General features: G+C 39.7%; 1 protein-coding gene across 2 annotated transcripts in view; it reads left to right on the forward strand.

Annotated features, from left to right (window-relative positions):
- The window catches only part of p4ha2 (procollagen-proline, 2-oxoglutarate 4-dioxygenase (proline 4-hydroxylase), alpha polypeptide 2), a 43,400-nt gene that overhangs the window by 7,779 nt on the left and 11,118 nt on the right, over nucleotides 1-24,503 (forward strand). For both annotated transcript variants that reach the window (XM_055226388.1, XM_055226390.1), the window contains exons 2-10: nucleotides 7,466-7,565; nucleotides 13,741-13,837; nucleotides 15,167-15,318; nucleotides 18,332-18,469; nucleotides 19,731-19,970; nucleotides 22,200-22,396; nucleotides 23,670-23,846; nucleotides 24,060-24,130; nucleotides 24,294-24,393. In XM_055226388.1, coding sequence (XP_055082363.1) covers nucleotides 7,484-7,565; nucleotides 13,741-13,837; nucleotides 15,167-15,318; nucleotides 18,332-18,469; nucleotides 19,731-19,970; nucleotides 22,200-22,396; nucleotides 23,670-23,846; nucleotides 24,060-24,130; nucleotides 24,294-24,393 — 1,254 coding nt within the window. In that variant the 5' untranslated portion in view covers nucleotides 7,466-7,483. The remainder of the gene's footprint in view (nucleotides 1-7,465; nucleotides 7,566-13,740; nucleotides 13,838-15,166; nucleotides 15,319-18,331; nucleotides 18,470-19,730; nucleotides 19,971-22,199; nucleotides 22,397-23,669; nucleotides 23,847-24,059; nucleotides 24,131-24,293; nucleotides 24,394-24,503) is intronic.

Raw genomic sequence — 24,503 nt, forward strand, 5'->3', positions numbered from 1 at the left:
AACTTTAAAACTCTAAAAACTCTTTAAAAAAAAGAATCTATGGAAATAATAAAACAAATGAGTCTTTGATATTCATATAGCTGCTCACATAAATGATGAGATGAACTTTATGGAACCTGTTTAAGCTAAAAGATCCTCATGAGTCGCAGTGAAGGAGGAGACTTTAAAAATAACTCAAATGTTCACTTCCTCCAACAGAGTTAATGACTCGAGTTGGAACAGAGTGAGGCTTTTCAGCTCTGAAAAAAAAAACAAAATATGCAAGAAGAAAACGTGGGAATGAAACAATAAAACATGTTTTTGATCAAAACAAGATTTAAGTTAATTTAGCAAAATATGAATGGACTTTGTGTCTGTACTGACTGAGTACTTCATCCACTACAGGTTTCAAATTGTCCAGAGTTAAAAAGTTACTCAAGTGAAAGTATCACATGAAAAATCTACTTAAGTAAAAGTATTTCAGTTTGTTCTAGTTTTGTTCAGGTTTAGTCCTGTTCTAGTCCTGTTCCAGTCCTGTTCTAGCTGTGGTTTAGTCCTGGTTTAGTCTTTAAGTAAAGTACATTTACCTAAACATTCTAAAACTTCTACTTAAGTGCAGTACTTTACTCCTTGTTTAAAAGCACTCACAGAACGAAGTACAAATACAAACATTAGCTGTACCTGTTCACAGCTGTGTGCTAATGCTGCAGCAGCATGTCCAGGGTCAGGGTCAGGCTCAGGGTCAGGCTCAGGGTCAGGCTCAGGGTCAGGCTCAGGGTCAAACATGTAAATATACACAGGACAGTGTCAGGAGAGTCTCTGTAAATTCTTGAGGACAAATGAGAGGAGCCGACTGCACTCCTTTAATTTCCAGCTGTGTTTAAACAAACTGGAGGGTAGTTTCTGTGTCGGTAAATATAGCCCTGGTTTACCCCTGGTTTAGCTCCAGTTTAGCCCCAGTTTAGACCTGGTTTAGTCCTAGTTTAGTTCTGGTTTAGCCCTGGTTTAGTCTTGATTTAGTCTTGGTGGATTATTACGGGATTTTCCTGTTCTTTAACTTAATATTTTTAGTATTGTCCTGATCAGAAACTCATTTGTGTAACAATAATAAACAAATGTTTTTGTTTCCAATAGTTGAATCTTTAAACTGCCTCATGACCAATTATTTTTAAATGGAAATGTTCGTCAGTTTACCATCACTATCCTCTCTACAGATCGACTGATATGGGTTTTTCCAAGCCCAGTGAGTTTTGAAATACAGAAAAGGTTTATTCTTTGTTCCAGCAGATGGGACAGACCTGCCCTGGACACAGACTCGTAGCTTCTGCCGTCCCGAGTCTCTGTCCTGGAGCGTCTCGTCTCCTGGTCCTTAGTCTCCCTCGAGCCTCTGAGCATCTGAGTATTTTCCACCACAAGGACAAAGCTACATACATTTAAAAGCAGAGAGACTTTTGTTTCACATCCACGAGACGAGATGATGAACTTTTACACAAGTCGATGGAGACGGAGACTTCACACGTGTCATGTCTTTGTCTTTGTCTCTGCATTTACACAAAGACATAACTATATTTTTACTTCACAACATGAATATACTTAAATTTCCATCACAATGTATTTAAACCACCAAACCCGGACAAAGAACGAGGACGAGAACAACATCAAGGACGAGAACAAGGACGGGGACGAGACCAGGGACAACAACAGGGACGAGAACGAGGACGAGAACAGGGACGAGACCGAGGACAAGAACAGGGACGAGAACAACATCAAGGACAAGAAAAAGAACAGGGACGAGACCGGGGACGAGACCAAGGACGAGACTGAGAACAACAACGAGGACGAGAACAGGGACAAGAACAGGGACGAGACCGAGGACGAGACAGAGAATAACAACAAGGACGAGAACAGGGACGAGAACAACAACAAGGACGAGAACAGGGACGAGCACGAGACTGGGGACGAGACCGAGGACGAGACCGAGGACGAGACCGAGGACGAGACCGAGGACGAGACCGGGGACGAGACCGGGGACGAGACCGGGGACGAGACCGAGGACGAGAACAGGGACAAGACCGAGAACAACAACAAGGACGAGAACAGGGACGAGACGGAGGACGAGAACAACAACAATGACGAGAACAACAACAATGACGAGAACGAGAACAGGGACAAGACCGAGAACAGGGACGAGATCGAGCACGGGGACGAGCACGGGGACGAGACCGGGGACGAGCACGGGGACGAGACCAGCCTCTTTAACTGTAATCATAATCACTTTGTTCAATAATTGTTGGAGGGATCCAAGAAACTACAGAACAAACTGCTCAGAATCTGCAGAATCATCCACAAAAATAAACTGAGGCAACGAAAAACAATTTGCCTCATATTTTATGCCAGATGCCCTGTCAGACTGCTCCGCCTTGGACCATATAAAGTCTATTTCATTTCTCCAAAAACACAATACTCTGTTTTGTGGCTGCTACAACTGTCAAAGCAACAATTAAGCCACATTGTTAAAATTCTAGTCGTCAGTTTAATTTGAGAGGGAAATGTTTCAGAGTTGGTTATTTCGAGCCGACTTCACCACAAAGGCTTTGGTATGCAGGTCCCAGATCGAACTTTTATCGACTTGTTTGAACTGAAACATGGTTCAAGTTTGTGCTTTGGGGAGGACGCGGACACTCGGTTTGTTCAGGCACGTTGGAAGTTGCCAGTTTTGGGAATGCAAATATGTGCACGGACTCCACGTGTCAACTCTCCAAAAGACTGAGGCGGAAAAGCAAGAATATGTAACTCAATGATACACAGAGAGTTTAGACATTAACCCGACGTTAAGGTTTAAGTCACAGTTTTGAAGCCTGTGCACGGATCAAGAGGAGTAGAGACCGATGGATGTTTGGATATTCGTGTGGAGTATCGGACTTAAATCTCCAGCACAGGTCCATGTTTTGTTTTGGTCGATCTGCTGCCAAGAAAATCCACACAAAGCTTTATATTAATATTTGAGTTAAAAAAGAGAGACGGCTGGACCATACGTGACTTCACAGCTCTCGTGTAGATTTGCAAAAACAGGCTTGGGTTAGTCCTGTTCTAGTCCTGTTCTAATCCTGTTTTAGTCCTGGTTTAGTCCTGTTCTAGTCCTGGTTTAGTCCTGTTCTAGCCCTGTTCTAGTCCTGGTTTAGTCCTGTTCTAGTCCTGTTTTAGTCCTGGTTTAGTCCTGGTTTAGTCCTGTTTTAGTCCTGTTTTAGTCCTGTTCTAGTCCTGGTTTAGTCCTGTTCTAGTCCTGGTTTAGTCCTAGCTTAGTCCTGTTCTAGCCCTAGTTTAGTCCTGTTTTAGTCCTGTTTTAGTCCTGTTTTAGTCCTGTTCTAGTCCCGTTCTAGTCCTGTTTTAGTCCTGGTTTAATCCTGTTCTAGTCCTGGTTTTGTCCTCGTTTAGTCCTGGTTTAGTCCTGGCTTTGTCTAATTCCATATAGTAGAACATGGTGGACCTCCATAAGAAAAGTTACACAGTGCATCTTTATTAGTTCACTGGATGCGAGGGGAAAGGAACAGTCAGAACTGAATGAAGACTTACACTTTTAGTTTAGTTTTTTAATGCATCAAATTAAATTATAAAAAAGAAAGTGTTAAAGTCGTTTTTCTCTCTGTACTGGCTCGTGGAGATTTGGTTTAAACGCAGACTTCAGCCTTTACTCCACCCCTTTTTTTATTACAGGTGATGGATTTGAAACTCATCACTGTTTCTCTGTGGAAAAGTCACTGTCTGTTAGAAGAGAACAGCTCTGTATGAAGTTTACCTACAAGGGACGACTTCAAAACCTGCCAGAAAACCTCACCCACTGTTTGTTAATCACTGATACTGAACATTTAACTCCAGATCACATGACTGCATCAGGCTGAGGACGAGCTGGAGCAGAACTGAGACGGGAAAGAGGACATTTTGGCTGTTTTGCTTCCCAAAAAATGAACCACACTCCAAGAAAAAGCAAAACTAGACACTTTGGACACACAATCGCAGTTTAATAACCCAGTAAAACACACACCTGCTCCTGTTTTTAATGTTTTCTATCGACTTATACACGCGTTTCTTTTGATTGTTTTATGTCAGTATTGTATTTTGAACATGGCGCCCGCGAAAAAGCGAGTCCAGGAGCTCTCATTGGGTTCCCCTGTGTAAATAACGACAAATAAAGAAAGAAGAAGCTGCAAAGTGCCATATTTAGCGTTTAGCATGTAGCATATAGCAGCTTAGCATTGGTTCACAACTGGAAAACTTCCCTTGCAAACAATACATCAGCTTCATGCAAATTTCCAGTGATTTGCATGTTTCTTTTGCGTGGCCTCCTCGTGTTTTTTCGCAGGGGGAAAGTGTCCTGGCTCGACTCCAGTGAAAGTAATGTATGTTTTGAGTCGTTCCCTTTGGCGCATTCTTCAAAGTCTCATTCACTTTAACACAACAGCGATAGAGGAGGTGTGTGCTTGATTACACGCCGCGGCTCAAAATGCGTGTTTTGGATACTGTATTTTCGTGTTTGCCACTGCAAGTCGGAGAGGAAAGGGTTTGTTTAAAAGGTGTCTGCGTTTTCTGGCAGCGAGTTTTGACGGCGAGCTTTATGAGCGGGCTATAAAGAGGCACGCAAACGAGAAAAGCAAAGTGAAAAGAGATGCCTTCTGTCCTATAGCGCATGGATAAGTTTTATGTTTCGTCCCTTTACGGTTTTAGTCCTGGTTTAGTTTAGTTACCATTTTTCGTCCCAGTCTTAATGGTTCCTCGTTTATCGCGGAGGTCACGTTCTAAAAATAACCCGTAATAGATGAAATCCGCGAAGTATCAGCTTTATTTTTAACAGTTATTCTCTGTTTTTTTTTGTCTGTAAAACCCCTCACCACACACTTTATACACTTTTCTCACACAGGCGTTAACATTTTCTCACATTTCTCTCTCGTTTAAACACAAAGTTCAAACCTTCGTAGGCGTCTTTGTCGGTGCAGAACGTTTCATCGACATTGTGGGTTTTGTCGGGGAGAAAACAAATTGCAAACGTACAGCACTTCAGAGTCACACTGTGATCCAACGTTTATGTGAATTTGTCTGAACAGCGCGACTGCAAAAGGTGAACTGTACGGAACTTGGGTCTCTCTCTCGTCTCTCTGTCGTCTCTCTCTTGTCTCTCGTGTCTCTCGTGTCTCTTTTCTCTCTCGTCTCTCTCGTGTCTCTCTTGTCTCTCTGTCGTCTCTCTCGTCTCTCTCTTGTCTCTATCGTTTCATCGACATTGTGGGTTTTGTCGGGGAGAAAACAAATTGCAAACGTACAGCACTTCAGAGTCACACTGCGATCCAACGTTTATGTAAATTTGTCTGAACACATTCTGTACTGGACAGGAGACACGGCACGGAGGAGACTGATGGACAATGGTCTACAGTCCAACAGCCAATCAGGACGCACGACACAATGCACGCTCATTTGTTGTAAAAAAAAAAAAAAAAATTGAATTGAACAAAAAAAACAAAACAAGCGAGACCGTGAAAGGTGAACCATGATATAGTGAGAGACAACTGTAGTTCCCCTTACGAGAGACTTTTGAGTTAAACCCATTAAACATGAAACGAGATTTAATATGCACTATGTAACTTTTCTGGCTGTCTGCTGTCTGCTTGTCTCTATGTAGGTGATATTTTATCACAAAAAGGTCCCGCAATATGGCTTTAAACTTGTTTTTTTGTTGTTGTTTTTTTCAGACAATTCAGACAAATAGGTCAAATCTGTTTTATGAATAAGTTCCATGTTATATTATTGCACTTTGTTATTAGTGAAACAAATCTACAATTTAGCAGAGAATAGTATGAACTGAAATATGGGGTCCCGGGACAATAAGCCTCACATGGCCCCTCTCTAATACAAATTTATAGGAAGAGAGTCCAATTCGGGGCCCCCTAAGACCCTGTGGCCCCGGACAACAGCCCCATTTGTCCCCCCCGTCGACTCGCCTGTGGATAAGTCATTTTTTTCTGCACATTCAGGTGAAATAACGGTGATTATCTTTGTTAATGTGTTTTTTACGCAACTGTGAACCCACTTTAAAAGGCAGTAGTAAAATAAGTCAGCTGTGAACTGTCTGCACCTAATTACAAAGCGTAATATATTGTCAGAGAATTAGGACGTTAGCAGTTAGCATGCTAGTTGGTGTTAGGTTTACCGAGATAGTAAAAAAAAAAACCTCTGGTCTCTGAAAGTTGTGCTTATAAATTCATAGTTGTGAATATCTTACTTTCCGGATGATAAGTCACACTTTTTTGCATAGTTTAGCCGGGGGTGCGACTTATTTCACATATAAATAGAGTATATATGTTTTTATTTTCTTCATTATTATGCATTTTTTGACTGGTGCGACTTATACTCCGGAGCGACTTGTACTCCGGGGCGACTTGTACTCCGGGGCGACTTGTACTCCGGGGCGACTTGTACTCCGGAGCGACTTGTACTCCAGGGCCAGAGCGACATGTACTCTGGTGCGACTTATACTCCAAAAAATACAGTAGTTACGATGTTCTGAATACATGAGGTAAGTGAGGAATAACTTTGAACCACTGCAAATAGTTTTTTCGGTGTTTTTGGGCTCAGTTGGTGCAGTGTTTGTCCACTGATCTGAAGGTTGCAGGTTCAAATCCCACTCTCGACATACACTGGACACGTTGAAGCTGTGATTCCAGCTTCCACAGATGAACGCTGTCCTGAACAAGAGCGCTCCGAGTGCCTTAAAAGTGGAAAAGCGCCATATAAAAATGCAACCACTTACGATTTAGTGAAGTGAACTAGTTCTGTTTTTCAAGTTTTTAGACATTAAAATCAAGTACAGCTCCTTTTTTAATGTTTAAATGTCACGCTAGAACATCAAATTGGGCAAAAAACAAAGCTTACATACAGAAAATGGCAATAATCTTTGACACAAAAAGAGGTTTGCATTTATAAAACACAAGTATCTACCACAAGAAGTAACATATTGAAACGCTGGGAGAAAAACTCTGACTCAAAACTGCTCCTCCAACCTGCATTTTCTTCCCTAAAATATTTCAAATTTAATCTCTGAACTACAGTTTCGCTTTGCTTTGTTTACATATTTTGCTCATCTGCCCTGCATCTGTTCTAGAGGCATGTGCGATAACAAAATTTGATTCGAAATAAAGTGACAGTGGCCAATAAACAGTGTATCCGTCGCTCTTTTCTCCCAAACATCACTATCATCATCTGCAAAACATGTCTCCATTCGACCGCTGTGACTCATTACAGACATAATGGAAAGAACAGATTAGTTTCGGAGGCGCGCGCTCATTACAACAGAATTTAGCCCCTGGAAAATCCGTCTGAGTGACTTTTTGTTATGTTTTAAGAGGGAGTTCTAAATATAAAGGACATTATGACGGTATTTTTGTCCTGTAAATGTCCATGATTTGAAAATGACATAATGTGATTGTGTGTTTCGTTGCAGACTGTGGAGGGAAAAACGATGCCTGGATCTGTGGGATTCTGTTCCTGGGTCCTGCTCTGCTGCTTGTGGACCACACACGCTGAGATTTTCACTTCTATAGGTAACGAAAAATGCGTCTAAACTACTTTTAAATATACAACTCGAGTAAATAACTGTGGCTGTAACGTGCGATTTATGTTTTAGTGTAGATGTGTAGGACAGTTCTGTGAAAAAGTTAATGTTTTTTACTGATGATGCACTATTTAACTTGGCCTCTGCGTTCCAAATAGGAAGTGATCACAGGCGCACTTCCGGCTCTATCGAATCTGGCTCCATTTCACTTTACATTGAAAAACCGTCGCTCCTCTCTCTGTCTCTGCTGCTGTCAAACTCGTCATTTTGGTCTTAAAATGTTCGTATTAACCCGCTCTACATGATCCTTGAGTTTTTATTTCGCAATTTTGTTCATAAATCAAGATATGAACATTAATAACAGACAAATCGGGCACCTTCTTTCCCCGAGGTCACTCCCGCTAGCGTTAGCAACCCGCTCCCTGCTAAACTAGTGGTGCGGGTGGAAAGGGGTGTTACCTTCAACGGCCTCGCTCCGGATTGGCTCTTTGGTTGCTATGACACTCGGCTCCAAATTGGCCGTTATACCCGCTCTGGCCTGTGGGTGGCGTCGCACTCACTTAGTCCACTTCTTTATTCAGTCTGTGGTCAGGAGCTCTGCCACCTCTTCGTCTCCATGGACATGCTGTAATTGCGTTGCCCGGAATGTTCCACAATATGGCATTAAACATTTCTTTCTTGTGTGTATTCAAGAGCTGGTATCTTAAAATCATAGATAGATGGATGGATGGACAGATGGATGGACAGATGGGTGGATTGATTGATTTAAAACTGTGATGCACAATAACCAAGTTTACATAGTATTTTAAAGAATTATCGATAAGAAAAATATAATATAACTTTTTTTCTCTTGTTAAAAGCAATGAAGACTCAGTGGCGTCGAACAGGAGGGGGGTGAATGGGACTTTTTGCCCGGGGCCCACTGCAGGGAGGGGCCCCTCATAAAGTCTGTAATATGCATTTTTCATTTGACAAATTCTGTTTTTTACCGTTTTAGTTTAGGTTAGTTTTCGCTGTTGTCTGGTTTACCCAATCGTCAAGTCCTGATTCAGGTCCAGTCCATCGAGTCTGTGCTCTATTTACAAAGATGGGTCCAGGTTTATCGAATCTTTTTGCGATGTTAAGGTTTAAATTCACACACTGACCTTTTTTTTGTGGCGACTTTTTTTTTGGCCAGGCAAACACACAAATATTTCGTTGGACCACCTTTAATTAAACATAGTCCTGAGTTCTACTGTTGTTTTTCTTCAATTTGATTTCACCAAACATTTAAGTGATTGTGATTACGATCTCTAATTCAGGTTTTTTTTTTTCTGGCCACGATGGGTCCCCACTGTCCTTCCAGTTTTTAATAATACACTGGACAGTTCTTAATCCAATTTTAGTAGTTTCTGCAGTCTCCTGACATATTTTCTCTGCTTTATGCCAATGATTTGACTCTTCTCAAATGAGTAACATCTTTTCCACGACCTTGGGATGTGTTTTTCCACATGGTTGTTCAAGAAATGAGAAGAAACTCATTGCACCAGTTGGGGTTAAAATAACGTGTTGCCAGCCAGTTGAAAGATAATCGCCCATGAAGTAATCCAGGTGGCGATTTTTCTTTTTTTTTTTTTTTTTGGCCAGGCAGTGTACATTACCAATGAAAAAACTGGCATTTTAAGGAAACGTTTTTTTGTTTTGTTTTTGTTTTTTTTTGTTAATCAAGTAAATCCTGATACAGATTTCTTACTGGAAGCTGAAATTACAACGTGGCTTTTGAAGTAAATAACACCCTCCCTATCAAGTATTTTAGCTGGTTCCTAGTGCAGTATCGAGTTAAGTATCAGTTTCCCTTTTGTACACAAATACCACTCGAATGAAAGCTGCTTTGTTTTAAACTAAACAAAAACTGTTTTCAAGCCTCAAGTCGACTTCCTGAAATTCTTCTCTCAGGTTTACCTTGTAGGGCTCTGAGTGTGTGGTTTGTTTTGGCTCAGTGATTGTGTAAAAATAGCACAATTTACAGACCTATGGAGTGATATGTAAAGCCTGGGTCTGTTCTTCATCATAAAGAAGCTAAAAATATAAGATATAGGCCATTTAATCCAAAAAGTATGCACCAAAAATAAACGTATATCCTCCTAAAATGGCTTGGTCTTAGATTTTGTCTCTTGACCAGTGGTGCAGATTTGGTGAATGAGGAATGTTTTCACCAGGACCTTTTTTTTATATACCGTAAATTTCGGATTATAAGCCGCTACTTTTTTTCCACGCTTTGAACCCTGCGGCTTTTACAGCAGTGCGGCTTATATATGGAATTTTACTGGATAACGGACCCTGGGGGGCGCTCTCTAGCTGTAAACGTAAAAGTGAGACAGACGTGGGGAAAGATTCTGCTCTGAAGAATTCACTAGTTTTGATTTTGAATGATCATTTTGCGCATCATGAAATGGATATGATGCAGTTTTTAAGATAAAGAAACAGAAAGGAAACAGAGCAGGGGTCGGCCTTTAACACGCAAAGAGCCATTTGGACCCACTTTCCACATAAAATAAAACACTGGGAGCCGCAAATACTTTTTGACATCTAAAATGAAGATAACACTGTATAATAACAATAATGTAACGGAATAATGTAGGTTTTACTTTCACGGACAAGCCTTCTACACGTGGCAGATAAATATGGCAAAAACAACTTAAGTGCATTAAAAAAATACAACTCACCAAACCGCTGCATCATGCATCGCGCTGATTATGTGATTATGTCTACTCTACTCCGCAGTTTCTTTAAAAAAACAACAACAAAAAAACTCGTAGCGTATCGTTTAATCCCAGGTGCTTATTCTCCATGTGCCAAAGCAGTTTTGAAGGTTTCATTGCCTTATTTGCTTTTCCCGTATGTTACGCAGAGCGGACTCTGTGCGTGAGTCACCTGTAGCGACAAACCCAGATTTTAAGTAGGCATTGTCTGTTAAATTTATCTTTCTTTTTCTTGGAGGTCGTAGTCTCCTCTTCTGGCTCCTCAGTTGTCCTTTTCCCCTTTGTTAAAAAGATCTCCAAAGACTTTTGTTTTGGCTCATTTTCACTCGCTTGTGGCTCTACTTTTGTGCGTCGTGTCTGATGTGTTATACGTGATACGTCACCGCGGAGACAAGAGCAGATAATAAACTTGCTACTACATCAAATAGATTTCTGTGGCGATTTCCAGCAGGATTTTCATGATACATCTACGGACGAGCTTATTAGTGCGTCATTAGGGACGGGCCAAAGTTGCTCCTGACCCCTGTGCGCACAACGTCTGAAAATCAGGGCTCTTTACGCAGGACTGTGAGCTGTGTCTGTGTCAGTTCCCAAGCCACGCAGAGCCGCAGTATAAGGCTGAAAGAGGCGCATGCGGCTCCGGAGCCGCGAGTTGCCGACCCCTGAAATAGAGCCACTGCACGTAAGCTCGACATCAATGAATCCAACTTGGTCAATGTAAAAAGACAACAAAAGTTTTCAGAGGAAATAAAAGCAGATTTTCCGTGTTGGTGCAGCTTTATTTTCTAAACCTGCAGATGTGTTCATCCCGTGTTGTTGTCGTGTTGGTGCCAATTTTCAGGCACAGTTTAAAAAAAAGCGTGTCGGTGCACCGTCTTTCTGTGTAAATATCTCATGTTACAATATGAAAACCTGCGGCTTTTATTCAGGTGCGGCTTATATATGTACAAAATTGATTTTCTCTTCAAATTTAGCTGGTGCGGCTTATATCAAGGTGCGCTCTGTAGTCCAAAATTTACGGTAGTTTTATTTAAGCTGAAAATGTAACTGGCAACTTTCTAGTTCATGGGTGAAAGATTAACTCACTACACCTGTGTTATTTTTATTCACTCACAAATATTAAAGGTTGCATCTACTTAAATATTTGATGTCACCCTTTTTTATTTCATTAGTTTATGTAGATCCAAAGCAAATAATTTTTATTTTAAGATGTACATATTTATTTAAGCTAAATTAGGCCTGGCTGATATGACAAAAATGCAAGATTTTTTATTTTATTTTTATTTTTTTTGAATTAGCAATTTCTTTTTTCTTTTTTTTTACTTTTAAAAATTTTATTGGTTATTTTTCTTTTTTTTTAATGAATTATCGATTTATTTTATTTAACTTTTTATTTTATTTATTTATTTATTTTCCTTATTTATTTAGTTTTTACATTTTAAACAACTTTACATCTTCATTTTAATAATACTTTACTTACTATATCATCGTCATTAATACTAAAAGTAGTCCCGTTTCTTCCTCCAAAGTCTGATCTCAGCTCTACATTCTATTAGTGACTAGAAATCAGAGCTAGACCGATATATTAGACCGATATGTGGCCTTTTTAGTGCATCAAGTATCGGCGTTAAATCTCCAGCATAGACCGATGTTTTGTTTTTAGTCACTGCTGCCTAAAAATCCACACAAAACTTTATACTGCAAGTTTAACATGAAGAGAGGCAGCTGCACAAATGTGACTAAACAGCTCTCGTATAGATTTGTAGTAAAAAAAAGTGAATTTGTTGTAAATTTAAATTCCATAATTTGGGGGTAATAATCAAAAATGCCCCAAAAATATCAGTTTTTGGGTCAAGTTTGCACTGTATTCTAAATCATCAGTATCGACATCAGCCATAAAAAAAACATCAGTTGATCTCTGCTAGAAATGACTGAATCCACAGCCTAAAATATAGATGGAAAACGGATATTTTCAACATTACAGTTTTTGTGTGTACGTGACTTAAGACACGTACAGCTAATGTTATGTAAATGTCTCTCAACGTGAGTATCTTTCAGTTTTGTTTTGCACATTGACCCTTTTGTCCTCATCTAAAACTGTCTGTGGATGTGGTTTGCTGACTAATGCTATACTGTTAACGTCCCACAGGAATTGGCTAGCGTACGGTCGCTATTTTTGCTACACTTCTGGTCATTTTAACGGCTTTAAATCCTTAGTATTTCACGGATAAAAATACAGTGTTGACAAAAACCTTAGAAAACAGTATATCTCATTGGAACATAGAAATAATGAATCTAGAAATGCAGAAAATCGGGACTGACCTTAGTACTTAACATTTTTGCGCATTTTAAAAACAGCCGAGAAATAGAAATTAAAAATAAAAGTAGAAATTATTAGTATACACCCTTGGATCACTATGGAAACGGTTACACAGGGATTACACAGATAAAAGAAAGTAGTTCCATTAAAATGCTGGAAATCACAATCTATTGTCTAAAGAAAGAGTTGTTTTGTTTTTGTTTTTTTGTTTAGTATCGTTGTAGTATTGGAATCGGTATTGAGTAGTATCAAAATCGAGTTTGAATACGTGAAAATTATGATCAGTAAACACAATGACATTATATTATTTGCCAACTGCTAAAAAGTGTTAAACCGAAATGATACTGTACAACTTTCACAAGAAAATAAATAAACTGCATGACATTTTGGATAACCTTACTACTCTTTTCCCAATAGTTTGCAGGAATTTTGGCGCATTCCTCCCGACAGAACTGGTGTAACTGAGCCAAGTTTGCAGGTCTTTTCAGGTCTGCCCATAAATATTTAATAGGATTGAGATCAGGGCTTCGTGAGGGCCACTCCAAAACATCGACTTTGTTATCTTTGACCCACTTTGTCACCAATTTGGCAGTACGTTTCGAGTCATTGTCATTTGAAAGCCCCGTTTGCGTCCGAGCTTTAACTTCCAGGCTGATGTCTTGAGATGTTGCTTCAGTATTTCCACATAATGTTCTTTCCTCATGATGTCATCTATTTTGTGAGGTGCACCAGTCCCTCCTGCAGCAAAACAACCCCACAATTTGAAGCTGTCGCCCCCGTATTTCAGAGTCGGGATGGCATTCTCAGGTTTGCAAGTTTCCCCCGTTTTTCTTCCAAACATGACGACGCTCATTATGGCCACACAGTTCAATTTTAGTTTCGTTAGACCACAGGACGTGTCTCCAAACATTAAGGTCTTCGTCCCTGTGTGCATTTGCAAATGTAATCTGGCTTTTCTATGTTTCTTTTGGAGTAATGGCTTCTTCCTGGCAAAAAAAAAAAAAAAAAGCGTGAGACCAAAATGATATTGTACAACTTTCACATGTGAGTAATTCGGAAAACTGGCTGCATTGTCTTAACTTTTCCCTCTCGTTTTTCTCCAGGTCAAATGACAGATCTGGTGTTCACTGAGAAGGAGCTGGTGCAGTCTCTGAGGGAGTACATAAAAGCCGAGGAGTCCAAACTGGCCGCGGTCAAAAGGTAACTCCCTGGCTGAGTTTGTGGGTCTGTGTGAGACCAGCTGAAATGTGAGCGTCTTAATGGTTTAGAGGTTGGGCAGGGGTCACAAACTCAGGTCTAGGCTTTCACAATCGGCTTTATTGTGCAAGCGAACAGTCGAAATGCTATAGAGATGGAACTTATTTCAATGCGGGTGTTCAAGTTCTTCAATGGGGGTGCACTTTTAACATGTTTAGAGCGACTCAAACGTAGCAAAGACTCTAAATTAACAAGTTCAAATGTTGTTAGCTCCTGTAGTGATTTTTAAAACCTAATATGGAAGCAGTTTTAATCGTAGGCTGTGTCCCAATTCGCCAAATGCACCGTTCGAAGTACTCCTCGATGTACCGTTTGAAGTACCCTTCGAAGTACCAGTCAACCTAGGGTACTCCTCCTCCTCGTTGGTGAATAAGTGCCATTCTCCCCCCTCAGACAGATAAATCCCGCCGTCTGCTCGTCGCTCCCTAAAGATCCTTCAATATTCTTAAATAAGACGAATATTAAACATTACGAGAGCTACACTAATAGACAAGTGTAAGGGATAATTCTGCTCACCGTTTGGTCAGTTACACAGCGATTAAACCCAAATGAACTCAACTTCACTGAGGTTGAGTCGCCTCGTACAGATCTTTACTCACATTTTAACAGTTTCATGTCGCACTGTTGTAGGTGACGTAAACCAGTACTTACATTTGAACGTGTATAGCGTAGCGTACTCCCTTTTCATCTCTTTTTTGCCATCTCACCATTCAAACGGCGCATTTAAGGGCACTTTGTCGAATTAGCACACGGTCATAGTCTCATTTTGAACACTCTTTGGTTGCCATGTGCTATGAAAATGTGGCAAAAATGGCAAAAAAATGGGGGAGCGTTGGTCATTCGAGCCCCCCCTCTCCCACAGCGCCGTCCCGCTTTCACAGAATGCTTTACAGTTTACCCAAAACAGCCTTGCTATGGAACGTTTCACCCACTAAATCGACTTTTTACGTGTTGACGATATCGGTGAAAAATGCACTGAAAAAACGTTCATCCCTACTGTGTGCGAACTCAGCTCATACGCCCACAGACCTGACTCATAACTTAGCCTCGAGGCGCGCTGTGACCTCCTTGTGTCCATGGAGATTCTGTTCTTCTAGTTTAAGTGTTTGCAGCCATCTCATTTTGACTATCCGGTGCAGTTAATGGCGTTGTCGGTGTCTGTTATTGTAGATAGCATTTTAAAGTAAACCACGCTGGAGAACAACCATTTATTTTCAGCGTTACGTGCCAAACGGTGCAATAAACATTCAATTTCTTCTCTTGTGTCTGTAGTTGGGCCAACAGGCTGGACTCTCTGACCAAAATCTCCACCTCGGACCCTGAGGGCTTCCTGGCTCATCCCGTAAACGCCTACAAACTGGTGAAGAGGCTCAACACCGAGTGGTCCGAGCTGGAGAGCCTGGTGCTGCAGAACCCGTCAGACGGTAGGACCCGGTTTACAAATGTCAGCGTATTTTATATCTGCAACGATATCTCCCAAGAAGATGCAGAAAAAACTGTAAATAACACTTGAGGATAGGGCTGAATCCTGATCTTGGTATCTGTGTGATCCCTCAGTCGTCCAGGTCTGATCCATCGTAAAAGTTCTTCAGTTCTGGTCAGATTAATGCTGGACACTGCCTTATATCTGTCTGAAGGGAAACTCAAAACACATTTTTTGAGTTTCTTTTCATAGCCTAGGTCTGTTGTGCTACCCTAAGTGTGCACCGTGCCTGAGTCCGACTTAGCAGAGTCATTCAAGCCCCTAATGAGTGATGTCACACCTGTTACCATACTGGCTGTTCTATTTTGGTCTTAGCTGCATCAGAGTATCATGATGTGACGATGTGTCCTCAGACGCAGGCACCATTTACCACACAGTTCTTCTGTCGGTGAAGTTCTGTAAGGTTCTGAGAGACTGACAGCTTCATTTAATTAAAGATCGACTGAAAAGTTTTATTTTTTTTCCCTTTTTTTCACGGCTGATACCAATACCAGTTGTTTAGAATCCAGAGTGACCAGTGGCCGATAAGCTCTGCAGATATTTTTGGGCTGATATGTTGGACTGAATTGGATTATTTTCCCCAAATTATGTATGGTGTGGTTTTATTTGGACAGGGACAGTGCACAACAACACATTGACCTTTAAAAAAATAAAAATAAATAAATAAAAAAAACAGGAAAGATGTACAGTTTGGTGTCAGGTTATAGCAAAAATACTCATTTCTACGTGTCGTCCCTGGACCGACTGATGTTAAGTCAGAGAAACAGTTTGGTGTAGATGAACGACCTGTACGTCTAAGTTTATTCACACACAATCACTCAATTTATACAGATGTACAAATACTCCAATGCACATGTGTCAAACTCAAGGCCCATGGGCCAAATGTGGCCCGCCATGTCATTTCATGTGGCCCACAACAAGGTAAATTAAAAGGTGACCGTCTTAAAATGTCAGTTTATCAAGTGATAGCAATTTATACAGCCCTCTATGGAAATAATACTACATGAATAATATTTTTAAATTGAATAAGTAATAAATATAGAAAGTTTAAAAACAAGTTAAAAAAGTAGTTACATTTATGTTAGATTTTGATTTAATATTTGCCATTTCTTCGTCACACGTGCAAACTTTTGAAAACTTGTCTTTTAAATGTAGTACAAACTCAACACAAACCTATAAGAGATCGACCAAAACTAAATATCGGCTTCTGCTGGAGCTCGAACGCCGATATCTGATGCACGAAAAAGCTCAAATATCGGCCTGATATATTGGTCTATCTCTACATTTAACCAAACACAATGAATTTTGAACTTTCAGAAGTAGCGATGACTTTATATTTTGTAAGAGGAAACGAAAGTGTGAATGAATCATGAACTGCCCGCTTCTACTTTTTTAGTACTTTAGTGTTTTCCAGTAACAGAAGAGAAACACCAAGACATAAATCACAAAATCTTGTACTATTATGTCATCTGATCTGGCTCAGAGAGTTCATCTGCTCCAGAGCGTAGACGGCTCCAAGGGAGGATTTATCCAACAAGCTCCAACAAATGTGAAACAGGAAGACGCCATTTTTTTGAATCTCGTGACCCGTCTTGACTCTCGTTTCCGCGGCAACAGTCACCGTAGTATTTTGTACACTTTCCCTGCTTCGTGTCTAAAGCATTGTCCTGTAAAGTGATGACTCCACGGAAACGAAAACGGGTTTGTGCTGCGTTCAAACCCTCCGGCTGCCAAACGTCCCGGCCAAAATCTGAGACACAGAACAGCTGCGGGGCCGAGCGTGAAACAAGTTTATTTGAATTGGGATGTTGTATGTGTTTGTCGGAGGATCTGTAAACGTGGCAGCTGAGTCGGATAAACAAACTGAGCTATTAAGACATGGGCTGTGTTAAATTAAACTTGTATCAGTCATTTACTTTTAAGGAAACTTTCTGTTAAATATGTCATTAAATAGATTGTGCACAGATTTATAGATACTGGTCCATCCATTAAAACACAAACTAAGTCTGGGGTAATAAAAATGATGTGTGTTCATGTTAAAAAGTCTGCAAATATGTGCTAAAGCTGAGTCCAGGAAGGAACTGAAATTATGCAGAATGTGTTTGGGGGAATGACTGTTTTTGTGTCTTATTACTCAAGTAGAAGTGTGACGTCAGACAACCACTCTGAGAAGTAAAAAGTCAAAGTAAAGTAAAAGTAACTGCCATGACCGGGACTAGACCGGGGACTAGACCGGGGACTAGACCGGGGACTAGACCGGGGACTAGACCGGGGACTAGACTGGGGACTAGACCGGGACGAAAGTGGGACGAAAGTGGGACGAAAGTGGGACGAAAGTGGGACGAAAGTGGGACGAAAGTGGGACACTAGACCGGGACTAAACCGGGGACGATACCGGAACCATACTGGGGCTGAACCGGGGATGAAAGTGGGACCATACCCAGAAGTAGACCGGGACTAAACTGGGACTAGACCGGAACTAGACTGATTTTGATGATTTTCCCCAAATTATGTCATTTAAATTTACTACAAACTTTCATGATGGTTTAGTCCTGGTTTGGACTAAAGCGGGACTAAAGCGGGACTAAAGCGGGACTAAAGCGGGACTAAAGAGGGACTAAACATGTTGAATCAGTGTTTAATTTTTCTGCAGTTTAAACCTGGAACATTCTTCCTGAAGATGTGACTCAGACCTCGACTTTGACAATGTTTAAATCCAGACTCAAACTGTTCTGTTTATCTGTGACTGAAATGGGGTTTATTCTGCACTTTTCTCTTTTAATTTTAATTTTCTGATGATTATTTATGATTTTATTGGTTGTATTGTGATGTTAATGTCTTTCTTATTCTGTAAAACACTTTGAATTACTTTGTGTACCTGTACTTGTGCTGTACAAATAAACTTGTCTTGCCTAGTATCCAAATCTAATCCCGTTCCTGTTCCTGTTCTCCAGGCTTCATCTCGAACATCACGGTGCACAGACAGTACTTTCCAGATGAGGAGGACGAGACGGGAGCAGCCAAAGCCCTGATGCGCCTCCAGGACACCTACCAGCTGGACTCTGAAGCCTTCGCCCAGGGAAAACTGCCCGGTAACAAGTCCAGATCACATAAAAATAGTCCTTCCTTTTGTGTCAGATCAAACCCGTGATATTTCAGTATTTAAGTATTTTCTTTCCAGCTGCACTGCCAGGAATGATTGATAGAACAACGAAGTATAACAAGACTATTAAAAAAGAAAAAAAGAAATATAGGCCCACACATTTTTAGAGTAACAATTTCTTTTTAAATTTTCACTTTACTGAAGATGTGGTGTAAGTATTTTCTGATTTCTGATTTGTATCACACAGTTTTTTTAATTTTATTTGTTTATTGTGTCGTAGAAAACACAAAGGCCCCAGTGGTGGATGAAGTACTCAATTATTTATTTTATTATTTATCATGTTAATTAAGTAAAAGTACAGATACAGAGGTAAAAAAATATTCAGGTAAAAGTAAAAGTCTCACATGAAAAATCTACTTAAGTCAAAGTATTTAAGTACCTGTTTAACAAATGCACTTTAAGAACAGTACTTGTGTGGAATACTTTTACTTTTTACTCTTTAGATGTCAAATTTAGTGATATTATTAAAAATTTTAATTGGTCTGCAGCAGAAAAACAAATCCTTCTCATGAATTTTGTGTTTTTTATTTGTGTTTTGCTCAAAGTCGAAGCTTGAACTCAAAAACTTTAGTCAGGATGTTTCCACGAACATGGTAAAAATAACCATAAATCATATGAAAATTACTTTTTACTTTTACTTCAGTACATTTGAGAGCAGTATCTGTACTTTTCAGTCCTGTTCAAAAATGTAGTGGAGTAGAAAGTACAAAGTACCCAGTGTAAAATGTACTTAAGTAGAAATTTTAGGTGTCTGCACTTTACTTAAGTACAGCACTTTATTACTTTTACTTCGTTACTTTCCACCACTGTCTCTGTGAAATGGCACTACAGGATATTATCAATCACATCACAAATAAATGATAAAAGCTATTACACCAGGACTAAACTGGGACTAAACTGGGACTAAACTGGGACTAAACTGGGACTAAACTGGGACTAAACTGGGACTAAATCAGAACTGAACCAGGAATAAACCAAGGACTGAACCGGGAATAAATCGGGAATAAATCAAGAACTAATCCGGGACTGAACCGGGGCTTTGTTCAGAAAAACCTCTGACAGATATGCGCATGTATGAGTTTATAAAAATATGGTTAAATTTACTGTTTTTATATCGACTTTTACTGTAACACACACTGTCCCTTAACCCAAAACAACGATCCAAACTCGATGTCATTCGTCTCCTCCAGGCACACACTCGGACGCTCGCCTCACCGTGGACGACTGCTTCGGGATGGGGAAAACAGCGTACAACGACGCCGACTATTACCACGCCGTCCTGTGGATGCAGCAGGCTCTGAGGCAGCTGGACGCCGGGGAGGAGGCCGAGGTGCCCAAGTCCGACATCTTGGATTATCTCAGCTACTCCGTTTACCAAATGGGAGACCTGCCTCGTGCCATCGAGCTGACGCGGCGACTCGTGCAAATTGGTAAGAATAAAAAATGTTTAAAAAAAAAAAAAAAAAAACTACTAAAAATCAAAATAATAAAATTTAAATTAAAATACAAAAAACTACTAAAAATCAAAATAATAAAATTTAAATTAAAATACAAAAAACTACTAAAAATCAAAATAATAAAATTTAAATTAAAATACAAAAAACTACTAAAAATCAAAATAATAAAATTTAAATTAAAATACAAAAAAACTACAAAAAATCAAAATAATAATAAAATTTAAATTAAAATACAAAAAATCAAATAAAAACAGGACAGCATTTTGTACTAGATCAGGGGTCAACAACCTTTAATTCCCTTTTTGACATCTAAAATGAAGATAACGCTGTAAATATTTTTTTTTTTTTACCTTTTTACTCTTTGTATAAACCACTGCAATGTTTTGCTTATGAAAACATCTGCATAAATATTTATTTGACCTGTTTAATTGGACTTCTGCCGCTGATCCTCTGCACAGCGTCTGCAAATCAGGGATGAGGTCAGTTTCTCTTTATGCAGGACTGTAGCTGTCGTCTGTGAGGCTGGAGCTCTAGTGGCTCACTCTGAACATCCACACGGCTCCAAATGCAGATACCTTTATGTTTCTGTGGGTGTCTGGGATGATCTTGATAAATCTTGATAAATGTACAGCTTTTTGGTGGGTTCACAGACTTCAGGGAGTGTGACGCTTATTTTGAGTAACGAAAAATGATAAAATACAATAATTATTTTAATATTTCAAGATCACAATAATCTTCCAATTTAAACTACAATTTAAAAAAGAACTAACACAAATAAAATACACTTTAATTAAATACTTATCATTTATTTTCCCAAGTCACACGGTGGAAGGATCTGGTCTAGATATTTCCTGTGTAAAATAAAACAAGTTTCAAACCTGACACTGTAACGTTATTTATAGTTGTAGCCTTATTTTTGATCTCTTTAATTACGTTTTAAAGAATCACTATGTAACCTTTCTGGGGTCTGCCGCCTGCTTTTTGTTGCGTTGCCCCAAATGTTCTTCGCAAAACTAAATGAGACCTGTAATTGAATGAAAACGAAATAAATACGTCTAACAAACTTTAAAGGGCCCATATCACTTTTCCTCGTGTGAATGAAACAAAACACAACTCCAGGTCTGTTTGTCACATGTTTAACACACAAACCCTGCAGATTTAGGCTGAGAAAACACTCTGTGCCACCTTGTGATGTCATCATGTGGTGATACAGGAAGTGCTCCGTTGTGTTTTTAAACTCCACACGCCTTCATTTCTAGAATCATTTGGATCAATTCACCCCTAGAATTGCCAATTTTCTACTGAAACTAAAGCTAAAACATAGATGTTAACTTGAAAACTACCACTTGGTGACATCACAAGGTGGAACAGAGCGTTTTGAGGTTTGTAGATGTTACAGACTAATGATAAAGTGACTCAAACATGTGTGAATGAAACAAAACACAACTCCAGGTCTGTTTTTGAGGAGGAAACGGCATTAGAACACGATTTAAACCTCACAAGAGTCAAATTTGCGTAATAAAAGACCAACATTCTGACTTTGAGCGAGGTCACTTCTCCACAGATCTTTCCACACAAAACCAATAACATTTTAATAGACACAAGGAAATAATGGACATTTCATTAGAAAAATCACACCGTGCACCTTTAATCATCTTTTATAACAGCAGATGAACGCAGCGTCTTCCTTTTCCTCTTATCTTTAACACGTTGCCATGATGGTCCCTGTTGTCAAAGCAGAAGGGTGTAGTCCCTCCACAGACGGGCGCTGTGGCCGCTGCTGCGTCCGGACCAGGAGCTGCAGCGCCGACCACAGAGGAAGCCCCGGGTCAGACTCGCGTCCAACGGGCCTAAGGAGCGAGAAGAGCGGCTTTTGAGCTATTTACAGCTGCCATGACACCCACAAATGTGCAAAATTACAGCGCAGGTGCTTCCTCTGTCTGTTTAGTCTCGTCTGTAAACTGAATTAACTACTATTTTGTCAACAATTTGAGTAATATCTGTTTTTTTGCTGCGTTTAGATTTGAAATTATGGATTGAAATGATACTTTTTTACTCCACAGCGCTAAAAAAAGGAGTAGTTTGTTTATCTGTTCAGTCTAAATTGTGGGTTTTGTAGATCTGGCTCAAAAAAACAACAACTTCAGACTGGACATACAAAGGACTTCATAATAGTTTAACCCTCACTCCTTGCGCTTACAGACCCCAACCACCAGAGGGCAGGAGGAAACCTTCGTTACTTCGAGGTGCTGTTGTCGAAGCAGATGAACGAGCAGAGGGAGGCTTTGGAACAGGCCACAGAGGAGCCCATCCAACTGGGGACCTACACCCGCCCCAAGGACCACCTGCCCGAGAGAGAGGCGTACGAGGCTCTGTGCAGAGGGGAGGGGGTGCAGATGGTGAGGAACACGACGGTAAAACGGCTCATGTGCAGACGGAAATGACAGTTTTCAAGTCAGGAACCTAAACATGCCCTTTTTTTCCCTCATTTTTCTTTATTTCTTTTTAGTTTTCCTCAAATAGATAATAGGCTTTTGCTGAGTTTCAAAATCAGAACACGACAGAACACAAGATCAATGTTTCATGCTACAGTGCTGCCCTCTAGTGGAACAATTCTGCAGATACAATTTGAGAACAAAACACAAATAAACCTGAACAACCTTTAAATTCATATAAAAGTACAATAATAAATGTATTTATAATTTGAGCATGTTTACCTTCTTTAAGTAGAAAAAGGTTACAGATGTGTTTATGTAGTACATTTATAAATATTTAGTGCGATATTGTAGTAATGGAAATGGTAAAAGTGTAATGGCTGGACAGTTTGTGTAGCATGTAGCGCCACTTGAATTTTTTTTTATTTTTTTAGATAAATTTTGTATTCCCCCTGATGGGCATATACACAGAGGAGAAAAATAAATAAAAATAAAATAAATAAATAAATAAAATAATAATAAATGCACAATAAAAACAAAACAAAAAAAATAATTAAAATAAAAAAATAAGCATATAATACAGTGTAATAATAATAATAATATAAAAAGTAAAATAATAAAAATACTTCCGTCCAGGTTTGAATTCCTTCCTTACAGTGATTGCAATTTTCCTCGGTCAAACGACATCAGCAGAAATTGCTTTATACATATTCATTATATACAATACATTAAAAAACATCTGAGTGTGCACATATGGTGCATCTTTCATGAATATACAGTTTGACAGAAGCATCCACAGAACATAAAAACAGATGTGTAATATATTCACTCTCGAGTTTGTTCAGTGAGTCGGACCAGCAGGAAATGTTTTTGCGTTTTGCTCCGTGCGTTCAGCAGCAGAAAGCTCCAGTTGCATCATTATTTTTCAGTAGAATAAAAGCCTTTCACAGTCAGAGGTTGAAGCGACTTCCAACATTACATTAAAACTTTTTATATCATGCAGCAAAATAAAGCTGAGTGCAGGGGATGGTTATATTTATTAGTTGAGACTTTGAGACATTTTCCCATAATTGTGCCGCCTCAGGACACTCCCAGACCAAATGAAAAGAAGAAACACGCCAATAGTTTTGCAGAAATCGCAGTGAGACTTGTCTTTTCTTTTGTTGTGTGCTCATAGTCGTCTTCAGTTGTTTTTCGCTGACCTCATGATGATATTTGAATGTTTTTCTGGTGTCAGAATGAAGCCCGCCGCAGTCGTCTGTTCTGCCGGTACCAGGACGGCCAGAGGAACCCGCGGCTCCTCCTGCGCCCCCTAATGGAGGAGGACGAGTGGGACAGTCCGCACATCGTACGATACATCGACTTCCTGTCTGACGAGGAAATAAACAAGATCAAGGAACTGGCAAAACCCAGGGTCAGTAATGATCGGACAAAAACGATTTAATTTTAACTGAGATGGGGGGAAGGATAGACAAAAATGTAGTTAAGTAGAAATCTTTTGGGATGTTTTGGATAATTATATGGGGCAAATGAATCTTGGCAACGTTAATGGTCTGTTAGATTGCAAATTACATACTAGAAATACGTTTTTTGGGGGATAAACACATTTGAATTTGGTATTTCACAGCTTGCCAGAGCGACAGTGCGAGATCCCAAAACAGGCGTCCTGACCACAGCCCAGTACAGAGTCTCCAAAAGGTGAGCTCATAAATACTTTCACATGGATTTCTTTATGGTATGAATCAGTAAATGTTCCTTTTTTTTCTGTTTTTTGAGTGTTTTAATCTGTTACCTTCACCCTCCATCGATATGACATGTTTACCAATCGTTATGTTATTTTAAAAACCTGATTCTGTTTCAGCGCGTGGTTGGAAGGAGAAGAGGATCCAGTTATCGAAAGAGTTAATAAGAGAATAGAAGACGTGACTGGACTCACGGTGGACACGGCAGAGTTACTACAGGTACAATACTGCATTTTAAACATTTATATTTAATTTGTCGTGTATTTCTATGGATTGATTCAAAGTTACATGAACATAATTGTACAAGAACACAACTTTTATTACTATTG

The sequence above is a fragment of the Periophthalmus magnuspinnatus genome, chromosome 14 (genome assembly GCF_009829125.3).
Source record: "Periophthalmus magnuspinnatus isolate fPerMag1 chromosome 14, fPerMag1.2.pri, whole genome shotgun sequence".
Taxonomy (NCBI): Eukaryota; Metazoa; Chordata; class Actinopteri; order Gobiiformes; family Gobiidae; genus Periophthalmus; species Periophthalmus magnuspinnatus.